Source organism: Ursus americanus, chromosome 29 (genome assembly GCF_024610735.1).
Source record: "Ursus americanus isolate L20-20 chromosome 29, mUrsAme1.1.p, whole genome shotgun sequence".
In the NCBI taxonomy this organism is placed as follows: domain Eukaryota; kingdom Metazoa; phylum Chordata; class Mammalia; order Carnivora; family Ursidae; genus Ursus; species Ursus americanus.
In genome coordinates this window covers 22,080,755-22,105,981 of record NC_142155.1, presented here as the reverse complement: position 1 = coordinate 22,105,981, position 25,227 = coordinate 22,080,755, and the positions used below count along the sequence as shown (strand labels likewise).

At 38.6% G+C, this 25,227-nt stretch overlaps 1 protein-coding gene across 2 annotated transcripts in view; it reads right to left on the bottom strand.

Annotated features, from left to right (window-relative positions):
* HMGCLL1 (3-hydroxy-3-methylglutaryl-CoA lyase like 1) overlaps positions 1-25,227 on the bottom strand; it is a 189,099-nt gene that overhangs the window by 129,217 nt on the left and 34,655 nt on the right. For both annotated transcript variants that reach the window (XM_087856997.1, XM_045802732.2), the window contains exons 2-3: positions 11,278-11,358; positions 10,942-11,049 (exon numbers count right to left, since the gene is read on the bottom strand). In XM_087856997.1, coding sequence (XP_087713123.1) covers positions 10,942-11,049; positions 11,278-11,358 — 189 coding nt within the window. The remainder of the gene's footprint in view (positions 1-10,941; positions 11,050-11,277; positions 11,359-25,227) is intronic.

Here is a 25,227-nt window from a genome sequence, read left to right as displayed (position 1 = left end):
TAGAAAATGTATAGGTTATTATATCTAAACAGTAATAATATCACTAAAAGCTCAGGAAACCTGCAACCTGAGGGCCTGGAGAAAAGTACAACTGTTTTGGGGTTACTGAGAAATTCATTTCTTACTACATATTCTAAGCTGAATTCAATACAAAATTCATCAGTCTTAACTAAGAGTAGTGTTACAATTTATTAATGTGTCTCATCACAACAGTACTCACGTGAAGGCTGGGAGTAAGTTGTATTAGCGTTCTAAAGTTACCGGCATGAACCAGCTTTGACATGTCGGTATTTCAAAAAGTAGTTAATTACGCAGTTTAAAAGACAAACATGAACATGAATACCTAGAACAATTAAAATTATAACCTATGAACCTTTGCAATTACAAACCAGAGGCTAAGACCTTTATAAAATGCACAGCATTCTTCAAAGAATGTTCTATATATTAACAATGAAAACATACTTAAAATTTATAGATGCTGTAAAACATTCTTTTCTAAATTATAATTACAATCAGACTTTAATTTTATAAATTAAATATTCAAGATAAGTGAATTTGGGTAAAAATGTTTAAAGTATAACAAAAAAAGGTTTTCAAATATAAAACTTATCTATTGTTTCATGTGATTTTTGGAACGTAATGTTAACTTTATCTAATACTCTGTTTACTACCTATTAGTCTTAGAAAATGGTCCAAAAATTTAACCAGGCATTTTAGACCAGAGTGTGTTCACGCATGTGCACCTAAAAATTAGACCAAAAAAAAAAAAAAAAAACCAAAAAACAACTTCACTTTTTAAAAATTAACTAGAAATCACAATTCTTTATAAACATATTAACAAAATAGGTCTTTTAAATCCATCTACTTAAAAATTATTGGTATAATATTTCCATTTTCAGTGCTCAGTGTATAAGGATCATCAATTTTTGATATGCAAACAATGAATCATGGAACACTACAACAAAAACTAATGATGTACTGTATGGTGACTCACATAATAAAATTAAATTAAAAAAAAAAACTTTAGTTCCTTGTCATACTCTGCTTCTTACAGTGGACAGCATTTAAGTGGGTTAGTCAGGAGGCATACCAATGGAATGAGTTTACACTAAAATAAGATTGACAATGTTTATCAACAAACTAAGCGTAGTACTGAAGAGAGCATTAAAAAGTTAGACTCAAGTCTTTCCTGTGCCAAAATGTACCTCTCTATTCAGCTTTTATGCAATTATATCATATGCAGACCTTTCAACCGTCAATGCATACTGACAGTTCTAAAAGACCAGATTTTAAGATTAGTTTAATCAGATACAGAAATTGGCTTTGAACAACTGCTTATTTCATGGGAAAACTTAGAGAAATATGATAAACACAGTAAATTAAATATAAATGAATAAAAGGTGAGATAAACAGTTTTAACATTTGGTTATGGTTCCTTTTATAAATCTAAGAACAAATCCCCATCCCCCAATTTCTTGGTCAAAATGCAATTAATCAAATTAAGTAATCATAAAAACAGTACACACTGAGCATAAATCTTTGAGTATAATTATAGTTTTTGGCTTCAAAAAGAAAAAAATCCCAAAATATTGAATTATACCTTCAGCATGAAAAAAAAAAAAGAAAGAAAATACAACCAGTAGAATTGTTGACATTATTGCTCTTAAATGTAAGTTGTGCTTTTGCTTTGGATACAGTAGTGAAACTCATCCTAGCTACAGAGTAAGTTGGTGCTGAATGCTAAGTAATATGTATAATGTTAGCAACTCATATTTTTTCCAATTTTATTGCGAAGTATAACCTTAAACCAGTTCAAAAGAAAAAAATAGTAAAGTCCACTATTATAACTAAAACACCCATTCTCATATTTCCATGTTCTTTTCTTTTTTTTCTATTATTTTTTTCTATTAATTTTCTATTATTTTCTATTATTATAACTAAAACACCCATTCTCATATTTCCATGTTTTTTTCTTTTTTTTCTATTATTTTTTCTATTATTTTCTATAACTAAAACACCCATTCTCATATTTCCATGTTTTCTTTTTTTTCTATTATTTTCTATTATTTTTTTCTATCTATTTATTTCTATTATTTTTCTATTATTTTCAATTATTTAAAAAATAATTGAACTATTATGTTCAATCAGCAAACATATAGTCCATGTTCTTTTCTGAGATAAAAGGTGTTTCAAAAATTTGTGAATATGCTTTAGGCAATTTGCTTGCCTCACGTGAGAACAGTAGTGATGAAGTAATTGTACAGCGTTTTAAAAAAATACTTTAAAACAACAGAAAATGATTAAGCAAAGCCACCCCACCCTTGATCAGAGAAATGCAAGAATTTACATCATCATTATTTGTAAAGCTATAGTAAGTAATACCCACTATTATATGAACAAAACTAGTATAGGATTAAAAATCAAATTCATCACCATACTGTAGAGAGAGCCTAGTATAGCATTCAGAATACATTTGATTACTCTTAAAAGCAGAAAACTTCGACTGCAAATCTAGAGAAACATTTTAATACAGTAACTTAAAATAATGCAGGATGTTTGCTTACAAAGAGCAACAAAAATCTAATTGCTACTTTTCATTTCTAGAGTACATTGACATTTGCTCTTAAAAAAATATATGACTTCCTACACTTTACTCTTTCAAAAGGAAGCAGGCATCGCCTTAATAATTCAGCACACTGAACTGAACCATGTGTACAGGTCGTGCAGGCCAAACAGGTTGCAAGAGATCATCTGAAAAGGTGTGAGTCCAGAAGTTAGGGCTCTACTGAGCAGGTCTAGACATGGAAGGCACACAGAAATACTACTCTACAGTGCAGGTAGTGATTCCTGTAGCTGTGTGTGCTCCCATCTTCAAATGGACGGTGGGGATTTGAGGGTATGGAGGCAAACTGCAAGCTCTAACTTTTATCTTTTGCTTTCTGGCTTTTTCTTTTTCCTTCTATCCCCATCTTCCAGCAGGACATGATTCTCCCCTCCCACAGCCTCTCTCTCACTTGGGTGCATGTTTAGAAATTGGGACACAGGGAAAAGCTGGCTTGACTCCAGGGTAGAAGTGGTTATGAAGACAAAGGCCTAGGACTCTGTTTCACCCACTTCTACCTCATTTCTGCCTTAGCCAGAGGTGAGGAGGGAAAAGATATGGAGGGGGCTGTGGAGGCAGCGTTCTCCCCTTCATCTCTTATGTTGTCTAGGCAACAATGTCTCCCTCAAACACCAACCTGACACCCATTGGAAGCACAACAATTTTATAAAGGCAGTGGGTAGGAGTGAGGTCAATATTAGCAGCCCTGACAGTGCTAAAATATTTATTTTTTTTGGAATTTAGGGGTTTCAGAATGCAGAACCTACTTTTCTATCAATTGTATTTATTCTTTAATTATTAGCAAGAAAAAATGTAGAACCAGATTACTATATCCTTTTTAAAAACATAAGTGTCACGGATTATATAAACAGCTCCAGTGATCTTTCCCATCCCATTTACTCTCGAAGGCCACTCTCCAATCAAAAGGTAATATCTACCCCCTCCTTTGGAGCCTGGATGGCTTTGTGGTTGCCTCGGCTAACAGATTATGGAAAAGTAATGCTATAAAATGTTAAGACTTGGTTATAAAAGGCACCACCTTTTTTGCCTGTCTTGGAGCACTCACCTTTGCAATTCTAAGCCACCATTTTAGATGTCTTAGGCTGCCATGATGTAAGGAAATCCAAACTAGCCTATACAGAGAGACCACATAGAGCGTTTCTAAAAAAAACATGGAGAAAGAGGTGTCCAGCCATCTCCTATCTGCCCCAGCCTCCCAGTCCCTGCTGTTGCAGCCCTGACCACCATCTGTGGAAAACCTCTAGCCAGAGGTACCCAACTGAGCCTGTCAAAATACTTGATAGAAACCATAAGCAAACCATAAACAACCATGGTTGTTACTGTCTCAGGAGACTGAATTTGGGGATTATTTGCTATGCAGATAATCAAAAAGACCAGCATTCATTTTACTAGCTTTCAGGGGCATGAGGCAATTGCATATATGCGAATACACGTGTGCACACACGTGTAGAATTTTTGCCACATGTTACACAATCAATGGAACAACACTGGAAATACTACAACAATCTGAAGAGGCTGTGCTTCAAGCCATTAAAGTCTGGGAAAAAATGAGGAAGAAAATATTAGATGCTTGTTTTTATCTTCTTGACTAGCTAATGTACTTAATCTATGTGGATATGGCTCTCATAGCACAATTTTATCCCCACCTAATTTGAATAACTTTCAGAGCTCATTTACTAAAGAACTATGTGTCTATTTCTTCTGAGATCAAATATTGAACAAATACTGAGCAATTATTATTTGACATGTAAAAAATTCAACATGCTCAAATAAATTGGAGGGGAAAAAAGCCTACTGGTTAGAAACTATTGCTAAAAAAAAAAAAAAAAAATAGACTCTTACACTTCTCTTGGGGCACCTGGGTGGCCCAGGCTAGGTTTGGGACTCCTGATTTCAGCTGGGGTTGGAGTCTCAGGGTCATGGGATCGAGCCCCGCAAGAGGCTCTGGGCTAAGGTTGGAGCCTGCTTAGGATTCTCTCTCCCTCTGCCCAACGCCCTCACCCTCATGTGTGCGTGCACGTGCACTCTCTCTCTCTCTCTCAAAAACAAAACAAAACAATCTTTAATATAAGCCTTTTTTATAAGGAAGCAGCATGGGTGTGTGCACCTGAACTGCCAATTCAAGAGATAAGAAAAGGAAATGGAAACATCACCAATTACTAGTCTACTGATCTAAACTGGCTGGTACCTAATGCGGACTATGGTAACTACACAGACACATCTCTGCTACAGAAATGGTATGTGCAAGGCCTAAAGCTATGGAGCAGGACCGCAATTAAGTGCAAGTCAATCTTAGCGTGTAGCAGAAAAGAGTGTCCTAAATAGAGAATTGAGCACACTAAGGCAATCTCCGTTGAAGAGAATCGGGGTTAAATTCTGTTCCTCCTTCAGCTCCTCCTCCCTCAACTAGCTGGGTAAAAGGACTCCTGTAGTCAAGAAATGGGAACTGCGATCTTGGTAAATTTCTCCTGCATCCTCTTTGGGGAGATGGCCATCTGCAGTATAATGAATGAGACTTGCACTGGAACACTTCCCAGATGATGATTACCCTGTCAGTTAACTGTGTCTCATAAGCAAAATAATTTGGGGGCTCTGTGTGTGTGCATACATGTTCTCTCAATCTCTCTCTCTCGCTCGCTCCCCCCCTACAAACACACACGCACACACTCAACATCTATGCTAAATTACCCTGTTCCTTGCTGCTTCTCCACAAATCCATCCTTTCAACAAGAGCAGAGCCAGGAAGAGAAGCAGGGGGACACTCAGAAGCAGAAGCTACCGCCTCCCGCATCTCATCAATGTAAATACGAATCTGAAACTTCAGTCCAGTAACTGTTTTCATTACTAATAAAGAATTCCAGCACACACTACAAGGACGGCAGGGGAAAGTTTACCCGTTCCTTGTTGCTCACATTGTACTTGGGCCATATTTTTAATTGTTCAACTGATTTGTAAGTAATTGTTAGTCTTTTAAGTGTATTTCTTTCTACTTTTACGAAGAAAATCTATTTCTACATCACGACGTGGGAACCACCCTTTTCAGTAGTTAAAAGTAATTTAAGAGGGAGCATTTGCTGAGATTTTGCATATGACCTATATAAACATATAGTGCTGTACACATTTAATGTAGTCTTTTCTTTTTTTTTTTTAAGATTTATTTGAGACAGAGAATCAGCAAGAAAGAGAGCATGAGCAGGGCAAGGGGCAGAGGGAGAGTAGACTCTGCTCTGAGTAGGCAGCCCGACTTGGGGCTCGATCCCAGGACCCTGGGATAATGACCCAAGCCGAAGGCAGACACTTAACCCATTGAGCCACCCAGGCACCCCTGTAGTCTTATTTTTCAGTAAATGATATTCACTTCAATCACTCATGTGAATGAAAGTATTTAAAACCAAATCGCTCAATACTATGAATGTAAAACGCTAGTTGTTTTGAAAATTACTGTATTTATAATTATTTAAATAGCTTACTAAGAGCCACATTCCAAAACTGCAGTAAGCCTATCTAGTTTTATAAACATGTTTTCTTTCTGCTGTTATTGTTCATTCCATAGAAAATGATGGGCTATCTGGACTCATTTCAAATGTTCTTACATGTCACTCTTAGGAAACCTTTTTTTCCAGATAAGATGTAAAGAACATGTTGTTGTTGTTGTTTTAATGGCAGGTATTTTACCATCTCTGGCCATTTAGATCACGGGTGTGGGATCCTGTTTTATATGGCACCCTGCTACCGTGGAACTTTTCTTCTGGCTGCTTTAGAAAGCTGCTGCCAAACAAAACAGTGGGAGGCAACTGTAAAAATGCTTTAAAATGCTAAAAAAAGAATAAGCGAACAAGCAGCAATCTAAACATAAACTAGAGGACTATTCCCATGACCTATGTTTAAGGGAAAGAAATAGAAGGAAATTCAGAGAATTAATGGAAGACTGTTTTAGAGCCATACTCGTTGTCTTTAGAAGAAGTAGAAATTGCTTCAGACAATTACACGTAAGCTGTTGGTTTAAAATTGTTCTGTCACATCTCAGACATTACTTTAAGCTAGAGGAGTCTGATGTCATGACATTTTCTTCAAAATGGGTGATTAGGATATAAAATTTCAAAAGAAAAATTAACATTATTAACATTATTCTGCTAATTTAATGCCTCTTTTTGTCAGCATAAAGACAACGAAATCAGCAGAATTACATGATGAGATAACCTCCAATCACAACAGTAAAAACTGCCCTGCTCAGGCAAGCTCAGTGAAATCTAAAACACAAACACAACTATGGAAAATCAGACTGCAAAAATGGGATATTCTCAATATTGCCCTTTGAAAAGCCCTTGATATGTTACATAGTAAACGACTTGGTATAACTTTGGAAGACTCAATCTGAGAATACCTTTGATTTAGGCACACTCCCCACCCGCCCCCCCCCTTTTTAAAAAATAGATTTACAGTTTATTTTTTTTCTAAGATTTTATTAAATTATTTGACAGAGAGAGTGAGTGCAAGCATAAGCAGGGGGAAAAGCAGGTTCCCCCCAAGCAGGGAGTCCAATGAGGGGCTTGATCCCAGAACGGTGGGATCATGACCTGAGCCGAAGGCAGACGTTTAACTGACTGAGCCACCCAGGTGCGCCTTGCTTTGTGATTTATTTCAAACACCTTTTTTTTTTTTTGGTTTGGAATGCATGTAACCACCTGAAAATTAAAAGTGAAGTATGTCACATATCTTTAGTATTTGAAGGATGAGAACCTTCAATTATTCAGATTGGGCCTACCTGATCCAATATTTAAACCAAACACACTTTAATTTTTAAGAAAAAGGCTTTTTATCAACAAGAAGGAAGTTAGGGGCACCTGGGTGGCACAGCGGTTAAGCGTCTGCCTTCGGCTCAGGGCGTGATCCCGGCGTTATGGGATCGAGCCCCAGATCAGGCTCCTCCGCTATGAGCCTGCTTCTTCCTCTCCCACTCCCCCTGCTTGTGTTCCCTCTCTCGCTGGCTGTCTCTGTCCTGTCAAATAAATAAAACCTTTAAAAAAAAAAAAAAGAAGGAAGTTAACTTGCATAGAGTCCAGGGTCAGTCGCCCGTCCATGTGCTAGTCAGGCATTCACTCAGATAACACTACCGAGCCCTGGTCAGCAGCCAGGTGCTCTGGATTCTGGGCATTCACATGTAGGATCCACTCACAGGCCTTAGTGCCCTAAATACTCCCATGGTTCTAGGCAGCACTGCTGGGATTTCCCAGGTTCAGAGGTTAAGTCACTGACTCAAGCTCAGGCAGAACGTAGACGGAAACACAGAAGTACTTCCACCTCACCTCAGCTGTCCCCAAGAGCTGCAAGGGGAACTCCATCATTTATTCAATAATACTTTGAGCCTAGGAAGTGTTCATTAAATATCAATAGGCTAAGTCCTAAATTCACCTCCAGCCTAAGCCCAGAATAAATCATCTTATTTTATGGTTTCATCACATATCTATCCACTTAATGTGAGACCAGAAAGCATTTCCCTATGACTGCATACAGAGGGACTGCCTCCCTTTTTGCTTTGACCATCTGATCTTTTCACCAGCTAAATAAGAAATATGGCCCTCCAGGAAGGGTTCTAGCCTCACCTCTCTAAATGTCACTGGATATATCCTAGATTAGTTTCAAGAATCACCTATCAGAGAATTTCCAGTGTTGTGTAATAATAGAATGTGACAATGGGCATCATTTTAGCAAAGAAGAATATTTTGTAGGCAGCTTTATAGAACCATTGGAAAATAACATCTTGAAGAGGACCTAGTAAAATATATCATCCGAAATACAAGTTTGATTGGTCAATTAATATGACCAAGACCTCCCCTTTTTCTTGACATTACCCGCAAGTTATACTTGCCTTTCCAGTTTCTCTCCAACAATAATCAGATTTGTGAAATGAGCACTAACTGAATCCAACAGAGGAAATTTCATGAAGACTTAAGTATGATAAAAAGGGTTTCACATTCCCTTAAAATTAAGGACAGCTCAGAAAATAACAACGGCCGGCCATTTTGCAAAATGGCAACGTCAAGGAAATATACCTAGTCTCATAAAGCTATCTGTGCCTTCCTAAAGAAAAGATTTGTGGTCTTCATTACACAGAACCAAATACATGAACAAAAGTAAGAGTCAGTAGTTCATACCAAAAAATTGAAAGTATGCATTATTATTGTTTCAGGCTGATTGCTTCATTAGTCATTTCACAATACTTATTAAGCACCAACTTACTAGGCACTAAGGAAGGGGGTACAGTGATAAACAAGACAGACACAGTACCTCCATACTCTTAGAGTCTAGGAAGCAGGTAATTTAAAAAATGTTTAATGAAAAATATAGGATTATAAACAGTGACAACTGAGATGAAGGAAAGCTACATTTTTGTTTCGGGAAAAATAACAGTAACCGTGATATTTGAAAACTGCCTCTGTGAAAAGTGATATATTACTGTTAATTCTACTGTGGCTTCTGTTGCTTCCCAGGGCTTGCAACTAAAAGGCTTTACTGCTTTAAGGTTTTTTACATCATCCTATTGTAACCGCAGAGCAATGTAGAAATTGAGGTATACAAAACCACGTACAGATAAAGTGCTATAACTTAGAAGGCAGTCATTTCTCGGAGATTTTAGAAGCAGTAGGCAAAATATAAAAGCAAAGGAGAAATAGTGCTTATGAACATCATTTAAGTGACTACCACAATAATTGGCTAGTAAGGGTGTGATTACGAATGTTACCAAGAGGACTGAAAAGAGGAGACAAATACAGGTTACACTGAGGAAAAATAATTTTTGTGTAACTGACTAGACATGGAAGAGAGACCTTTGACTACTGAAGTCCAGGACTCCAAAGAGAACTGATGAGCTATTTACATTAAGCAGGATGGTCAGAAAGGAGTTCGATTTTGACCCAACTGAGTTTGAGGTACTGGTGGCACATCTAGCTGAAGTTTATCAGAGAAGGCAGGACCAGAAGTACAGATCCGTCATCCCTTTAAAGTGACTGCTGATGCTGGAAGGATAGGCAAGGAAGAGAGTGCAGTCAGAGAAAATTACTGAAGGCAGAATGTTAGGGGAACCTTAAACTTGTAGTGAAATGATGATAGAAAAAGAGCAATTGGGAAAGTAAATGAAAGAGGATTACTGAGAATAATAGAACCGAGGGAATGGGATGAGAAAGTAATCAGTTAAATGCTAGGGAGAGATGGAAGGATCCAAGGAATGAGAACATGTATTAGACAGTGAAGGAAGAGGAAATTAATGGTTACTCATCACTAATCATGTTTCAAAGACCAGAGCCACGTCTCAGAAGTGATGATTTGTGCCACATGCCTGTCAACTCTGGGTAAGGCTCTATCCTCTTTTAAGAGAAAATTCTAGGGGTGCCTGGGTCGTGCAGTCAGTTAAGCGTCTGACTCTTGGTTTTGCCTCAGGTCGTGATCTCAGGGTCTTGAGATAAAGCCCTGCGTCTGGCTCCACACTCAGCGTGGAGGCTGCTTGGGAATCTCTCTCCTTCTGCCTCTGCCCCTCCCACTCATGCTCTTTCTTCTTCTTTAAAATAAATAAATAAATCTTAAAAAAAAAAAAAAAAAAAAAGAGACAAGATTCTAGACAACCCCCTTTGCCTTGTCTATGACAGGCAGATTTCTCTAGCAAATGTAAGTGCTTTAAAAAAAAAAAAAAAAAAAAGCCAAGAGTAGGGTGGCTCAGGTAACGAAGCAACTGACTCATGATTTTGGCTCAGGGCATGATCTCAGGGTCATGTGATTACGCCCTGCGTTGGTCCCCATGCTGAGCATGGAACCAGCTTAAGATTCTCCTTCAGCCCCTCTTCTGTTCCCTCTCCAACACAAAACAAAACAAAACAAAAAGGAAAGAGTACATATCTACATTTATGATTAATATGAGATTATATGGGGAAGGCATCACCAGGCCCCTCATTAATACTGCATTCTAACAGACAAAAAAAGCTAAAGCACCTGAAGATATTCAGATTATTCATGAGGTCAGTAAAATACTAAATGGATGGCAGTCTCCTAAATTGCTATTTGAGTGCCTTATCTACTCATTGTATTGGAAGGTATAATCAGTAGGCTTAGGATAGAGCTCCAAATAATGTTTTAGAACTTAACGGAGAGAAGATGTTTCATGACAGGGGATTTTAATCATGTCTCAGTGCATGGGCTAATATTTTGTAAAAACATAGTAAATTAGTAATTATATCAGATTAATATCACAATTTATATCACAGTATTTGCTAAATCTTAGAAAAGTTGAATTAAAGATTCACTTAAGGAAGTACGGATTGACATACCTGTGGTACCCATCTGGAGGACACAAAGCTGGTCACTTCTATTACAGACAAGCCAGTTTGGGAAAGTTGGTTGATAAATTCAATTTTTATATCTGTAGGAACTATAACCTATGAAAGTATTAAAAATTATTTTATAAGTAATTTGTATAGGGTCTACTGAAGCATAAATAGAAAATTACCTCCTAACAAAAGCAAATTGTATTTACGATGCATAAATTCAATAGCAATGGAGAACAAACATAATCATGTAATCTATGAAATCCAGGTAAGTTTTTAGAATCTTAATATTTTGATTTAACATTTGAAATCAACTGTGTAAAACTAATGTCAAACTACCTTTTCATTCTGCAATCCATCCCTAGGTCCAACTTCCACTATTTTAACACACTCAGGGAGTCCAGGTAACTGGGGTGTTTCCTGAAATGGAAAATACAAGGCAAGAAAAGTAAGTTAACTGTTAGAACATCAAACTTGCTTATTTGAAAAGGCAAACCATTACTCTTTGTTAAATAAAGTTCTCACCCCAGAAAGCTAAAATGGTAAGAAATCGAAATAATGTTCCAATCCAAATATCAAGTTTATATTTTGTTGGCAACATGAAGTCATTTTTTTCTTCTAGCTCAGTGATATTCAGTCTAATTATAATTAAAATTGAAAAGATTAATTTTTAAAGTGTAACTGTGGGAAAGTAATACACTCAGGATCTGAAGAGCAAACCTGTTGAGTAACTGCATAAGTGATGATAAATTTACCATTTTTAGAATTTAAAAATTCTATCTTTTGGGGCACCTGGGTGGCTCAGTTAAGTGTCCGACTCTTGGTTTCAGCTCAGGTCATGATCTGTGTCCTGTGATCAAGCCCCGTGTCCGGCTCCATGCTTGGCACAGAATCTGCTTTGGAATCTCTCTCCCCCTGCCCCTCCCCCTTGTGCTCACTTGTGGTCTTTCTCGCTCTTGCACTCTCTCTAAAATCAGTAAATAAATCTTAAAAAATAAAAATATAATTGTACCTTTGTATTAACAGACTTTTACTGAGCACATCAAGATGCCACACTCCATACCCTAAACTTGAGGAATGTGGCTTTGGTTTTCTGACCTGTGCCCAGAATGCTAAGGCAGGAGAAAACGGTATGCTGTTCATGTTCTGTGTCACACAGCACAACCAGCACCTAAACACAGCTTCCTAAAGGACAGAGCCCCTCCATTGGGACCTAAGCCCTCAGTATTCCACTGGGAACACCTAGCTGTAAGCCCAGTGTAATACGCTGTTCTACGTTTTGCCCAAATCTGGAATGGCAGAGGGTCTGGACTCTGGAACCTCTAGCCTTAAACCAAGTACTATGGACATATACTTAGAAAGACATTAATTTAAAGCACAAAAAAAATAGGAACAGCCTTTCTAAATATCATATTGCAGTTAAAATTAGAATGATCTCCTGGTATCTCTGAGCCATGTTAAGTGTGGGCAACTCTCACCAATTTCTTCAAGGAATCCCTGATACAATCAATCAAAATCAGCAGGACCTGTACTTCAGAGTGGTTTTCATCTTGCCTTTCAACAGAAATCATGAATACGGGCTAATCATTGTATATCGTCTCACTCTCTCCTTGTAGCAATCATCAACATACACTGGTGAAGTGGCCTCTTTGGATGCAGGACCCAGTCTGTTTCTATGACACAGAAAAATGCTCCCTGCCGCTCTCAGGGTCCATAGCCAATACGTTGTATTGTTGGCGTTCTGCGTTAACTCACTCAAGAAAAGAACCCAGATGATCCCTGCTACAAATGCTCTACATTTCCATGAAACTGGGCAATGCAACAAGCAAAAATTAACCATAAAGGAAAAGAACTCTGATTTCTACACCTTCTGAGCAGGCTGGAATTCATGTAGCTGGAAAGGTGTACGGTTGAGAGGGGAAGCATGGGGTTATGGGGTTCCTCAGCTTTAAACTCAGTTTGGGTTGGCAATCAAGACACTGTGTCTCATTTACAGTGGCCATAATTTCAACCAGACACTGAATGACAGATGGCAGATGAAGGTGGAGCAAATGAGAGAAGTTCACTCTTCTTCACTGTCACCTCTAGCCCTAGGACTACAGAAACGAAAAACAAAACTGGCCAGTCTTAAGCTATGTTTTTTCATTATCGCGGACTGTTTCCTGAAACTGGGCTTGCACCAGCAACTAGCCTGGAGTGCACACGGCTGAAGAGCACGTGTTTACTAATCAGCACTGTTTTAACAACCACAAGAACATAGTGTTTTTTAAGGTTTAACAATATGCTGAATGCAATTAAAGAACTTAAACCCTCTTTTGCAACATTGTTGTAGCTAGCAGAAGTAACACTCTAAAAAAAAAAACAGAAGTCTGAACCCCTCCCCAATACAGCCATTTCAGTCAATGTGTTAGGCAGAAGGTAGATATGAGCTCTGGAGGGAACTCAACAAGGCAGAGTCCCAAGTCCTTGAAGGGGAATGACAGAGACATGAACTGGAGGCTACACATTAAAAACCCGGAAGCACCACATCCTGACCTTGTGGTTTCAGAGACCTTGAGGCTGACAGACCAAAGAGGTGTGGACCATGCCCTCTCCTCTTCCACCTCCGCGCCAGAGTAACTTCTACACTCATTATATTGCATTTGCATTGGGGGTACAGCCCTGCAGGATGGAGAAAGGCTGGCACAATGGTTCATAGTACGAATCTTGTAGGATCCAAAATTCCCCCTCCCAACCTGTAGGAGTTCCCCAAATGACTGGAAGTAGCCTCCATTAGAGAGCACCCCAATGCACTTCACAGCTCCTCCCAGAGAGACCCGGTAATATCCAATCCATGAACAACTTAGGGGCTGCTTCCATCTCGTGGAACATGCCCACTCTCCCACCTTGAAAGTGTGCCTCCGCTTTAATCAACTGCTTTGTGCTTTCCTTCTGGTGGTCTTTATTCCAGCACGGATCCCCTCGTAAATCTTCCCATGGGGAATGCAAGGACCAAGACCTTCATCACACAATGCAGACTCTCACCCATAACAAAAGCAGTATATGTGCTCAGTTGATATTATTTAAGATTTCTTTGTGAATATAATGCAATTCCTTTGTCTTTCTAGGCATGAGTATGTATTCCCTCTACCAGTGTATCTGAGAAATCAGAAGTTAAAATGTGTTCAGTAAGCTCAAAGAGTTAGCAAGTTTCCCTTATTAATAGCAAATAAAACCAATCAGTTAACACGTACTTGAATATGCATGATGTTGAGAGCCCTCTCTTGATGATCTCCAGTCCTTTTCTAGGCATCACTATGTCTGTATTGATTTCTCTAAGGAGCTGCAGCTATCCATCAACAGCGCCTACTGAAAAAATTCACCTAAACGCTATACAAGTACATAGAAGTCAGCGATTGAAAACCGATCTCATTACTTTCCACACCTCATGTCTCTCCTCAGATATTTCTCCACCACATGGCTATGCTTTACCTTCTCTCATACCATTTATATGTAAGCGGTCCATTTCTTACTGGTTTGAATTTGGCATACACCCAGCACTGAGCACAACTCCTAACACTTGGACTGTGCTCAATAATTACCTGTCGATTGTATTAGTGAATCTCTCCTGTCACTGGCTTCATTAAAATTGTCATTTTTTCCCCTCATTCTCTTGCTATAGCTTCCCTAAGCAGTCTTGCTAATCTTGTTTTTCCAGCATTAACATCTTTCAGCATCCAGCAGTCACCTTCAGAGACGTCGAAGGTGAAATGATTCATGACAAATCTCTCACCTTCTACCACACTCTCCTTCACGCATCCTGATTTTAGCCATGCCAAAATCATGTCTTCCATGCTTTCATGTCTGTACACATGAAGTTTCTATTGGTTGGAAATACCTTCTGTCTGTGGGAAAGACTTTCCACCAAACCCATTTCTCTTCCCCATGGACAAAGGACTGGCCTGCGTTTCTCCCGTTAAAGAGTTATTTCTGAACAAATTCCGAACGGAATGTAAAGGTAAATGATATGTACTACTTTCAGGCTTGGCCCATGAAAATATCCCATGCACATCCCCCATGTGCTTTCCCCCTTCAGTCGGCTTGATGCAGATGAGTATGGCAAACTTGAAGCTGACAAAAACAAAAACAAACAAAAAATGAAGGAGCCTACATCTCTGAATCACTGCTTGAATAAGAATTCTGTGTAAGAAGCAATTTTATGCTTTATACAGACAAAAATAAATGTCAACTCTTACACCATTTAGATTAGAAGTGTATCTTTATAATTACTAATTGTGAAGAATGGGGAAGGGTCTGAAATTTTAGCCTACCTGTAAGCTAACTAGTGAACCTGCCAAGGATGCTGGTGGAGGGCACGAGACTCCTCGGTGAGAGAAACTAAGCTTATTACAGCAAGAGCAGTAGCTAGAGGATCAGGATTTGTGCTGGGTCCCCAAGGCCCAACTCCCACAGGGAGAAGCAAAGAAGACAAGGTGATACTTGAACAAGCAATGGGTTGCATTACAGGAAAGGAATCCCAAGGACAGTGAACCCGAACCTTTGGTAATGGGTGGTAAGCGTATCTTTTCATGGCTATAGAGGCAAACATCACATTTATTACACTTGACTAGGAGCATACCTACCTTTTGCTTTGGAGGAAGACGGTATTTCTATCTTCTAAGATTTTAAGCACACCTAGCCTTTGCTCCAGAAGGTGACACTCTATCATTTAAAGCTGTTCCCAATATAAAAGTTCTTGAAAAGATAGCTTGGAACCAAGGCACTTGTAACACTGTTTGTAGACAAATGGAAATTCAAGACATGCCTGGAGAATTATTTCCCAATACTATCCACTCTTCATTTTTACACCACCTTGATTTATTTCAAATTTTTGCAATTAGTAGGCTACTGTGTTGGCTCCTCCAATTATGAACAAAGGCTAGGGCCAAATCTGTTCAATTAAGCTCTGAGACATTTAATTAAGACTACTCTCAACAGAACTACAAGTAGTAGGATAAAGCCAACCAGCAGTGTTGACTTCAGCCCTCCTCTGAAGCATCTTGGACCCACTCAGCTGAATAAATCCTATGCAGTAGAGGCCTCTGCACCAGAAACTAAGAGTTGTTTACTTTGCACCCATCTTTTGATGGTGGACATGTTGCCATGCTCACTGCTGGGGCGGATCCAGATAGCAATGATGGCACTCCAGTGACAGAGGCTCGATCAGCAGCTTGATTCCAGGGGGCCTGGGCAAAATACAGGCCTCAGGTGATTCAATTCAGCACAATTCACAGTACCCAAGCATATGTCCTTGACTTGTCAGTCTGTCAATGTCCAAATGGCAGACAGGTAAGATAGGGCACTGACCACAAACCCAAAGTCAGCAAAAAAATGGCCATAGCCTCAAGTTCTCCAGAGTGGGTGGAGTGATCACGTGCATTTTCAGTTCTGTGCAGCTACAGCAGAGGTTTTACAACTGTGGCAGCCCTGAGGACATCATCAGCTTTCAGCTTAGCCATAACATCATCCAACCAGGCCAAGGCATCAAGAAAAGCACTGTGAATAGAAAGGCACCACTGTACTAGTATCTGCTTTGGGCGGTGGGGTGAGTAGCCAAGGGCAACTGTTCTTTTTGTGTAAAGCTGAGACTGCGCTGGAGACAGATGGACCACTTTCTCGAATATGCTATTTCGATTTGATTAGTGAGGCCTGTTGAGATTGTCCTATCTTGTTAGTCATGGGATCCAAGCTGATCTCCGAAAATGTAAACAGGCCAGGGAGTCAGAAGGCCTCCATCACTCAGGTGTCTAATTTCAACAAGAGCTCAACAGCAAGATAATACCTGATTTTTGAAAGAGAATTGGTAGCTGTCAGAGCAGTGAGGGATCAAAAACCCTAACCAGCACCTCCAGGTGGATGCTGCCTGACTTTGTCAGAAGTCCCAATTTGCAAAATCAACAGTCCTAGAGACACGCAGATCTTCCTAATCGAGATGATCCCCTCTGGCACTTATGGGACTGAGAATTAGCATCACATCACACATCCATTTTTACCAAATGTTCAGATGTGGAATCAACAACAGTACACTGTATTGGTCTCAACAGTCTCAACCAAAGGGTTACTTTGGTTCTCTTTTCCCACTGTGAACACTGCCCAAAGCCCATCAGTTGAAACAGGACTCCCCACCCTCATGGGACTGACCAGGATGGTGACTTTGATGCCTTTATATGACAGCCATACGTGTTTGAATGCTCCCTTTCCCCCAAAGTTCCCCAGCATACTCAGATAGATGATCTCTACGCACTAATAATCATCTTTTTCCTTAAAGCAGACAAAGGTGGAAGGTTGGGAATGATCTGGGGGCAGAGGGAGAGATGAGTTCCAAATCAGTAAGGCACACTTACTTTCAATTTTGGGTAGCACAGATGCCCCTCACCAGCTCAATCAAATGAACTCGCAATGTTCGGAAACCACACAAAGCCCTACACTGCATGTCAAATTCATCATTACTAACACCATTGATTTTAATGTGCGGAACCCCTGGACTCATCATCCATAACTGTGTTGGTTTCCAGCAGGATAATGGGGTTTGTTCCCTCTGTCTGATGTGGGCTTGACTTACACATGAGCCATCATCAAGATAACATCTCTTACGTCCTCATACAGTCACAATATATTAGCTAAGGGAGTTCTGCAAAGTGGCAAGGCCGACTATACAATTTATCTATAATTCTTTGGCTCCTTTCTCATTCTCCAATATGTTGCCTTTCAGCACTATAAACACAATCTGGGTGAGTAGGGTTCCCCATCCTAGTCAATGACTGACTCATCTATGGCTCCTCATAGGAGTTTGTCTATCCTAGCCAAGTCTCCCCAAGAGGGCCAAAGTTTCTGTATAGCAGCCAGGACTCACAGACTTGGAGACCTTGTGCAGGATACGCTAAGCCGTAAGAAGGTCCAGTTACTGCTATTCCTCTATCACAAGCATCATTTACCCCACCCCCTCAACTCCCAAATGAACCAAAGTTCTTATGATTCACCTGGTTTCTTTTCATAACGTCGGCCCAATTTATTCCTTCTATACTCCTAGTAACTGTTGATGGAAAGAGGGAAGAGAACCTTCAGCCCACATAGTGTTCATCTTAGTGCTAGTTGTTACAATGGATGGACCTGAGGCTGACCACCAGATGGCCAAGGAAGTTCTGCTATCCCTAAGAAAGTTAACATAACCAAGGTACCACTCAGCCCTCGAACCTGCTTCTAGACAGTCACCATCTTCCTAATTTCTCACCATTAACATGCAATAAAACAGAAAACCATATTTTGCTCAATTGACTATAAAACCTGGTCAATATGTTTATTACTAATTTCCATTGACTTCCCTCAAATTCCTTCAATCCATTCGAAAAGTCCTCATTCAGGAAGTCATGTCTCATCCTCATTAACAAACTATCACAACCTGTGAAGGACTAAGATTTTACCCTACATGCTAGCTCATAAGCAACCCTGCCGCAGTTTATGGGTGCTGGCAGAAGATCTGCAACTCTAAGGCTTTATTATTCACAATAGCAGTAATCAGAGCATCAGAGCATCAATGTTTCCTTGCACTGGTTCCCCAAGCATGACAGGAGCTGTGCTTGGGGAACCTCAGTATATCATAATGGGCAGTTAGCATGTCTGCCCTTTGCTCTATTTCCCAAGGTTGTTTACTAGACAGACACCTTGAAAAAATATTTCCAAAGAAAGTTAATCAGTGCCTTGCCAGTAAGTCATATAGAAATGCAAGCGATCCATAAAGATTGCTGCTCAACATTCTTATTACCTCAACTAATACTCAGTTATTGTTCTCAACAAAAACTCTTATTCATTATCTAAGGTTCAGTTTGTCCCCAAGACTCTTCTTACCTCCCCAAATAGAATTCAGTAATTTTATTTCTATGATCCTATAGAGACTGTCTTAAAATATGTCTGTAATTACCACTTTGCCTATTTCCCATTTTTTATTATAAACCTTCAGAGTCACCAGGGCTGCCTGGGTGGCTCAGTCAGTTAAGCATCCGACTCTTGATCTCAAAGTCATAAGTTCAAGTCCCACATTGGGCTCTACACTGAGTGTAGAGCCTACTTAAAACAAAAACAAAAACAGGGGCGCCTGGGTGGCTCAGTCGTTAAGCGTCTGCCTTCGGCTCAGGGCGTGATCCCAGAGTCCTGGGATCGAGCCCCACATCAGGCTCTTCCGCTGGGAGCCTGCTTCTTCCTCTCCCACTCCCCCTGCCTGTGTTCCCTCTCTCGCTGGCTGTCTCTCTCTCTGTTAAATATATAAATAAATTCTTAAAAAAAAAAAAAAAAAAGCTTTTCAGAGTCATCAGAATGGACACATATAAACACTTGAATGCTGTTTGTTAAATGAATGAATGGAGAATAAATGAGCTTACATCTAAAATTTATAAAAGTAAGGTTGACCCTTCATTTATCCAACACATATCGGCAACATTATAGTTATTGCATATATGGAAATGAACCAACCAAACAAAAACCCCTGCCCGTAACAAGCTTATACTTTAGTGGCACAGGGGTCTGCATGTGTGGGGGCACAGCAATTTTTTTTTTTTACAGTGAATATGAGAGTTAATGAACGACTTATATGTTCCAAGGAACTGAGTTTAAAAAAAAGTCTCCAGAAGTTAGCAACACAGTCTTTAAACAAGTCTGTAGTCTGAATTTATTTTTATAGCATTAAAAGCTCTAGGTTACTGAGCTCAGTGTATCCTGTTGAACGTGGAGTAGTGGACGACAGTAGTGAAAAACAAAAGCTGTATTATCCAGAACAAGGCTTTCAAAAAGCCGTGTTATATGGCTGACTGTACGCCCACATTTAGCATCAAATTTCTAATGGTTCACTTTCATAGAACAACAAAAGTAATACTATCTTGCATTTACATGTTGCTGTATTATTCCAAAGCACTTTTTTATCTACATTTCATCTGTGAAGCTACCTGTGAGGTAGGCAGAGCTGAAAGAGAGATTAAGTGACTTTCTAAGGTTACCCAACTAAGTTCCCTGGCTCCTTTTCTAGTTTTCTTTAGGATAAGATTAAATATACCACAAACTATTGAGCTTAAGGTTGAGAAATAATGAACCATTCTTTCATGCAGGACATAAATGGGCTGCTTTACTCACATTTTGAATCTTACATAAAATTAAATTGGAAGGCCTATCTTGATGGAGATTTCTCTGAAATCTTAATGGGGCGTGTGTGTGTTTATTTTTTATATTTATACATAAAATATATATATGGGTGGCATCTATATATACAATCAACCCTCCTGATGGTGACAGAGGATTCCTTACTATTCACTTTACAAATACTGCTTTTTTCTCCCCTCTAAGAAAACACCACCATCCACAGTAGAAATTTCCTGACAGATTTTTATATGTTCCACTCACTTCATTTCCTGAGGAGTAATTTTATGTGTAAATAAAGTCTTTATAATATCGACATATCCTGTTTCATAGCCAGTATTCTTCCCATGGAGCACTGCAGCACCAGCCAAATCAAATGCTCTCACTACACAGATGAGAAGTCTGAATCAGGAAGTTATAGGAGTTTCTTTTGAAATTAAATTGAACTCTTTAAGGAAGCATTAGATGTTCACCTTTCCAAAAGAATCCAGTTTTTTCATCTCACCTGAAATATGGACATGGTGCATTTTGTGGTAACATTAAACCCCCCACATCCTCCTATTTGTAGTTTCTTTTAACCTAACATAGTCAGAAACACGTTAAGCATTATCATTGATTGAATAGATAGCCAAAGAAACCTTCGTCCTTTGGAGCAATCTAAAGACATTTTTCTCTCCAGTGCCTTTCTGGGATGAAGGGCTGAATCAACAAAGCTGATATTTGAAACCCTTCTTTCAGAATATCCATGTCCCAAAGTTGACTCAAAAGCAATCTTTGGCAATTTAAGAAGACTTTACTTGTAATAAGGTAAAAATAAGTTCATAATGTACTATTAAGTCACCTCAAACTTTATGAACAATATATCTTAATTTACAAAATCAAAAGGTAAAAGAAGATATCCACTTACCATTTAATAATTTTGACAGCCAAAAGGAAAAATGGAACATGTGCAGTACTTTGTTCCCAACTGCAGTCAGTCAATGTTTAACAGAGATTAAAAACAAGCTCTAAAAATGTGAACACTCTTCTGTATGTATGCATATTAATATTTGTTCTAGGCACTAAATGGAAAATTAATGTTGGGTGTCAATGTAGATATAGAATGTAATTAAATAGGAATTCCTTCTGGGAATATATAAATTTTATGAAAACTTAAATAAGAGTAATTACAAAAAAGCAGAAGAGTATTAGATAACATTATCTGCCATATGCAACCAATTGAAATATAGTAAGATAAGATCTAAATTTATTAAAATTTTTAAAATGAGGTAGGGTGCCTGGGTGGCTCAATGAGTTAAGCATCTGCTTTCTGCTCAACCAGGAGCCTGCTTTTCCCTCTCCCTCTGCCCTCACATCCCACCACTTGTGCTCTCTCTCTCAAATAAATATTAATTTTTTAAAAAAATGAGATTCTTAACATCTGCATCACTTAAATTCATTTCCCAGTTAAGTAAATTCCATTTTTAAAGTTTCTTGACCCTATGACCCAGCAACTGCACTACTTGGTACTTACCGAAAGGATACAAATGTAGTGACCCAAAGGGGCACCTGTACCCCAATGTATACAGCACCAATGTTCACAATAGCCAAACTATGGAAAGAGCCCAAATGTCTATCCATCTGTGGCTAAAGAAAATGTGGCATATCTATACAAAGGAATATTAGCCAAAAAAGATGGTATCTTAACATTTACAATGACTCAGAGGGAACTAGAGGGTATTATGCCAAGCGAAATAGGTCAGTCAGAGCAACACAATTATTATGTGATTTCACTCATATGTGGAATTTAACAAAACAGATGAACATAGGGGAAGGGAAGGAAAAATGAAATAAGACGAAATCAGAGAGGGAGACAAGCCATAACAGACTCTTAACTATAGGAAACAAACTGAGGGTTGTTGAAGGGGAGGTGGGTGGGGGGATGCGGCAAATGGGTGATGGGCATTAAGGAGGGCATGTGATATAACGAGCACTGGGTGTTACATGCTACTGATGAAGAATTAAACTCCACCTCTGAAACGAATAATATACTATATGTTAATTGAATTTAAAATAAAAATTAAAAATAGTGTCTTGAGTGCAGCACCTGGGTGGCTCTGTCAGTTAAGTGGCCTACTCTTGGTTTTGGCTCAGGTCATAATCTCAGGGTCCTGGGACTGAGCCCCAAGTCAGGCTCTGCACTCAGCAGGGAGTCTGCTTATGGATTCACTCTCCTTCTCCCTCTGCCCCTCCCCCTGCTCATAACTTCTCTCTCTCAAATCTTTTAAAAATAAATAGTCTTGAGCAATAAATGTATACATGTATATTTAATAGTCATTCACTGTTTTAATATAAAAGCATAATTGTATTATAAATTAAATATTGTATGAGGGCTGAAAATACAAAATATTAACACAGAGAACCATTTATGAAACATGGATGGTAATCAATAGAAATAAAAATGAAATGAAACATAAGGAAAAAAAATTGAAATCAAGAAGATTGTTTTTTAATGCAAGAATTCTAAATTTATCTTAATGTTTTTACTGGACAGATTATAGAATCCAAAAAAGAAAAATGTCTATGCATGGATATAGCATGAGATCTTGCTTCTTTAAATGGTGGCTATTATTGACATTATCTAATTTCAAGAAATAAAATGAATTTATTCTCGCATTGATGGCAATTTAGCAATAAAATAAGCTTTATGAAAACTTAGCCAACATCATCTATAGCTTTTTCATTACTATCATTAATATGGTATTAAAGTTTAAGATAGTAATAAAAGTGTTAATTAGAAAGCCAAGAGAAAAAGTTTGACTTGAAATATTTTAAGTATGGAAAGTTACCTTTTCCTTGGTGTCTTTGCTAATATACACTTTTTTTAAACTACTAAGATTGCTTTTGGCTCCTGAAAATACAAAAGTAGCCAGACTGATTGAAAATGTATACACACACATGCGTGTGGGTGTACACACACACACACACACACACACACACACACACACACATAGAAAAACTCCAACTCCCAGAAAAAAATGTGATATATAACACCTCGCTGCGTCATGGAAATCTTTTTTAGGATGATAAATTTCTGAAAACAGTAACTTATAATACAACATGCAACTAACTATGTTAAGCTAGCTGTACAAACAGCATGTCCTTATAGCCACAATGTTTAAGAAAACTATTCGAATACATAATTTTGTCAGAGTTTTCAAGTTCATACACCCAAGCTGGCATGGCAGTGCTTTGGCTGGGGAAACGTGGCTAATTATTTGGGTAAGAAGCCACAATTCAACGTCCAAAATAGTTATTTAAATTTGGGTTGCCATTATCATTGACAAAAAGCAATTACATTGCCTCACATGACTGTGTTTTGCCATGTTGGTTGCATAACAATGGCAAACTATGAAATTACATCAGAGATGTGCTATGAGTCGTCAGCTTTATAATACTCTTTATTAAGCACAGTTAGACTAGAGAATCCATTCAAACTTTAAATTCTTCAGATTTTAATGAAGCCCCTTTATCAAAACACTATTTGGTAATAAATATTTTCTGATTGGCAAAAATCAAAATGCCTGAGAATGTGCATGGTTCTTGACATATACTGACAGTTCTTTGAAAATAATACACTAGCTAATAATTAGGATGTCTCTTATCTCATGATATGGCAACAGTTTTTAGTATTTGTGAGTGATGAATTGTTGAATGGTAAAGGTGGCAGAACAAGAGACTGATAGAGATAATACCACATGCTAGTGAAATTAGGTAGAATCTATGTCTTTGAAAATTTTGCCTTCTGTCATTAATGCATGTTTTGGTGTGTTGCTGAGCTATCCCTTTCAGGACTGAGACATTCCCAGAAGCTGGAGTTTTGGCAGCTAATGACATTTCACTTCGCCTTTTTTCAGGGACTGCCCTCAGCTAAAGAAAGCCACCTTACCCACACCTGGATCTCTTCTCTGGGATCATCCATGAGTGATTAAGGCAAGAACTGCCCAGTCCCTTTGCTGTAAGGCAGTGTACATAACTCCTAAGGACCGTACCAGCCCCAGAGACATCGGTGGGATGGAGACCTTTGGTGTGACACTGCAGTTCCACTTCTCCTTCTGCCTAGTCCTACTTGCTCCACTTCCTCACAGGTACTAAGTCAAAGGCACCAACTTTCTGCACACAAACCCTTCTCCCAGAACCTATTTTCCCTATCTTGGTCATTTTCCAGTGTCTGAATATATAAACTGGAATAGACATATTTGGTAGTTCTAATAGCTTCCACACTTTCGTTACTCGACCTGTAATGTAAGAAGTATCATAGCAGGGATGGACAACTGGAAGTTTCTGAGCTGTCTACTCCACCCATCTCCTACTTAGCCAAAGTAACAAAATAGGAAAGCTCAAAAAAATAGAAAAGAAAAAAAAAAGAAAAAAGAATGTAAAAAGAGAAGCACACTAGGTGAACTGGGAGAAATGGCAGAGGTTACTGCCGTCCCTATATATCTAAAGAACATAGGAAGAATATAGATGTATAGCCTCACCGTAACCCCTTAAGTCCCCAGTACCACCTCTACTAAAACCAGAAAGATACTAAGATTTTGAAGGATGACAATGGACTACCACAAATGTATCAACCCCAAATGTATCTTCCGTGCGTGTTGTAATGTATTTGCAAAAACAAATTAACACTGCCTCGGGTACACGTAGGTAGCCATTGCTTGGGCAAACGTGCTCTTCTGCATACCTGATGGAAAGAAGAGCATGAAAAATTCCCACTGGTTTGGGACAAAAGAGTAAACATTTGTAGAATTCTCCCAGGGCTATACTAACTCTCCCACCATCTGTCATAACATATTTCAAGGGACCTGAAATACCAGGACATTATGCAGAACATCACAATGATTCACTGTATCAATGATTAAAGTTCTAACAGTATGAAAGGGAACTCAAAGTGTACTAAAAAATTATAGAAGTAATTCATGGGACTTTAGTTGTTTTTCTTTTTTAATTCCGGCATCTAAACAAAATAAAAATGCTGAATATTCAGTATAGAATTCAAAGTGTCAAATAGTCTGGTCAACAAAACAGAAACCCTGTCTCGATACAGCATGTATTGGGCCAAAATGCCAACCACACTACCACTTCTCT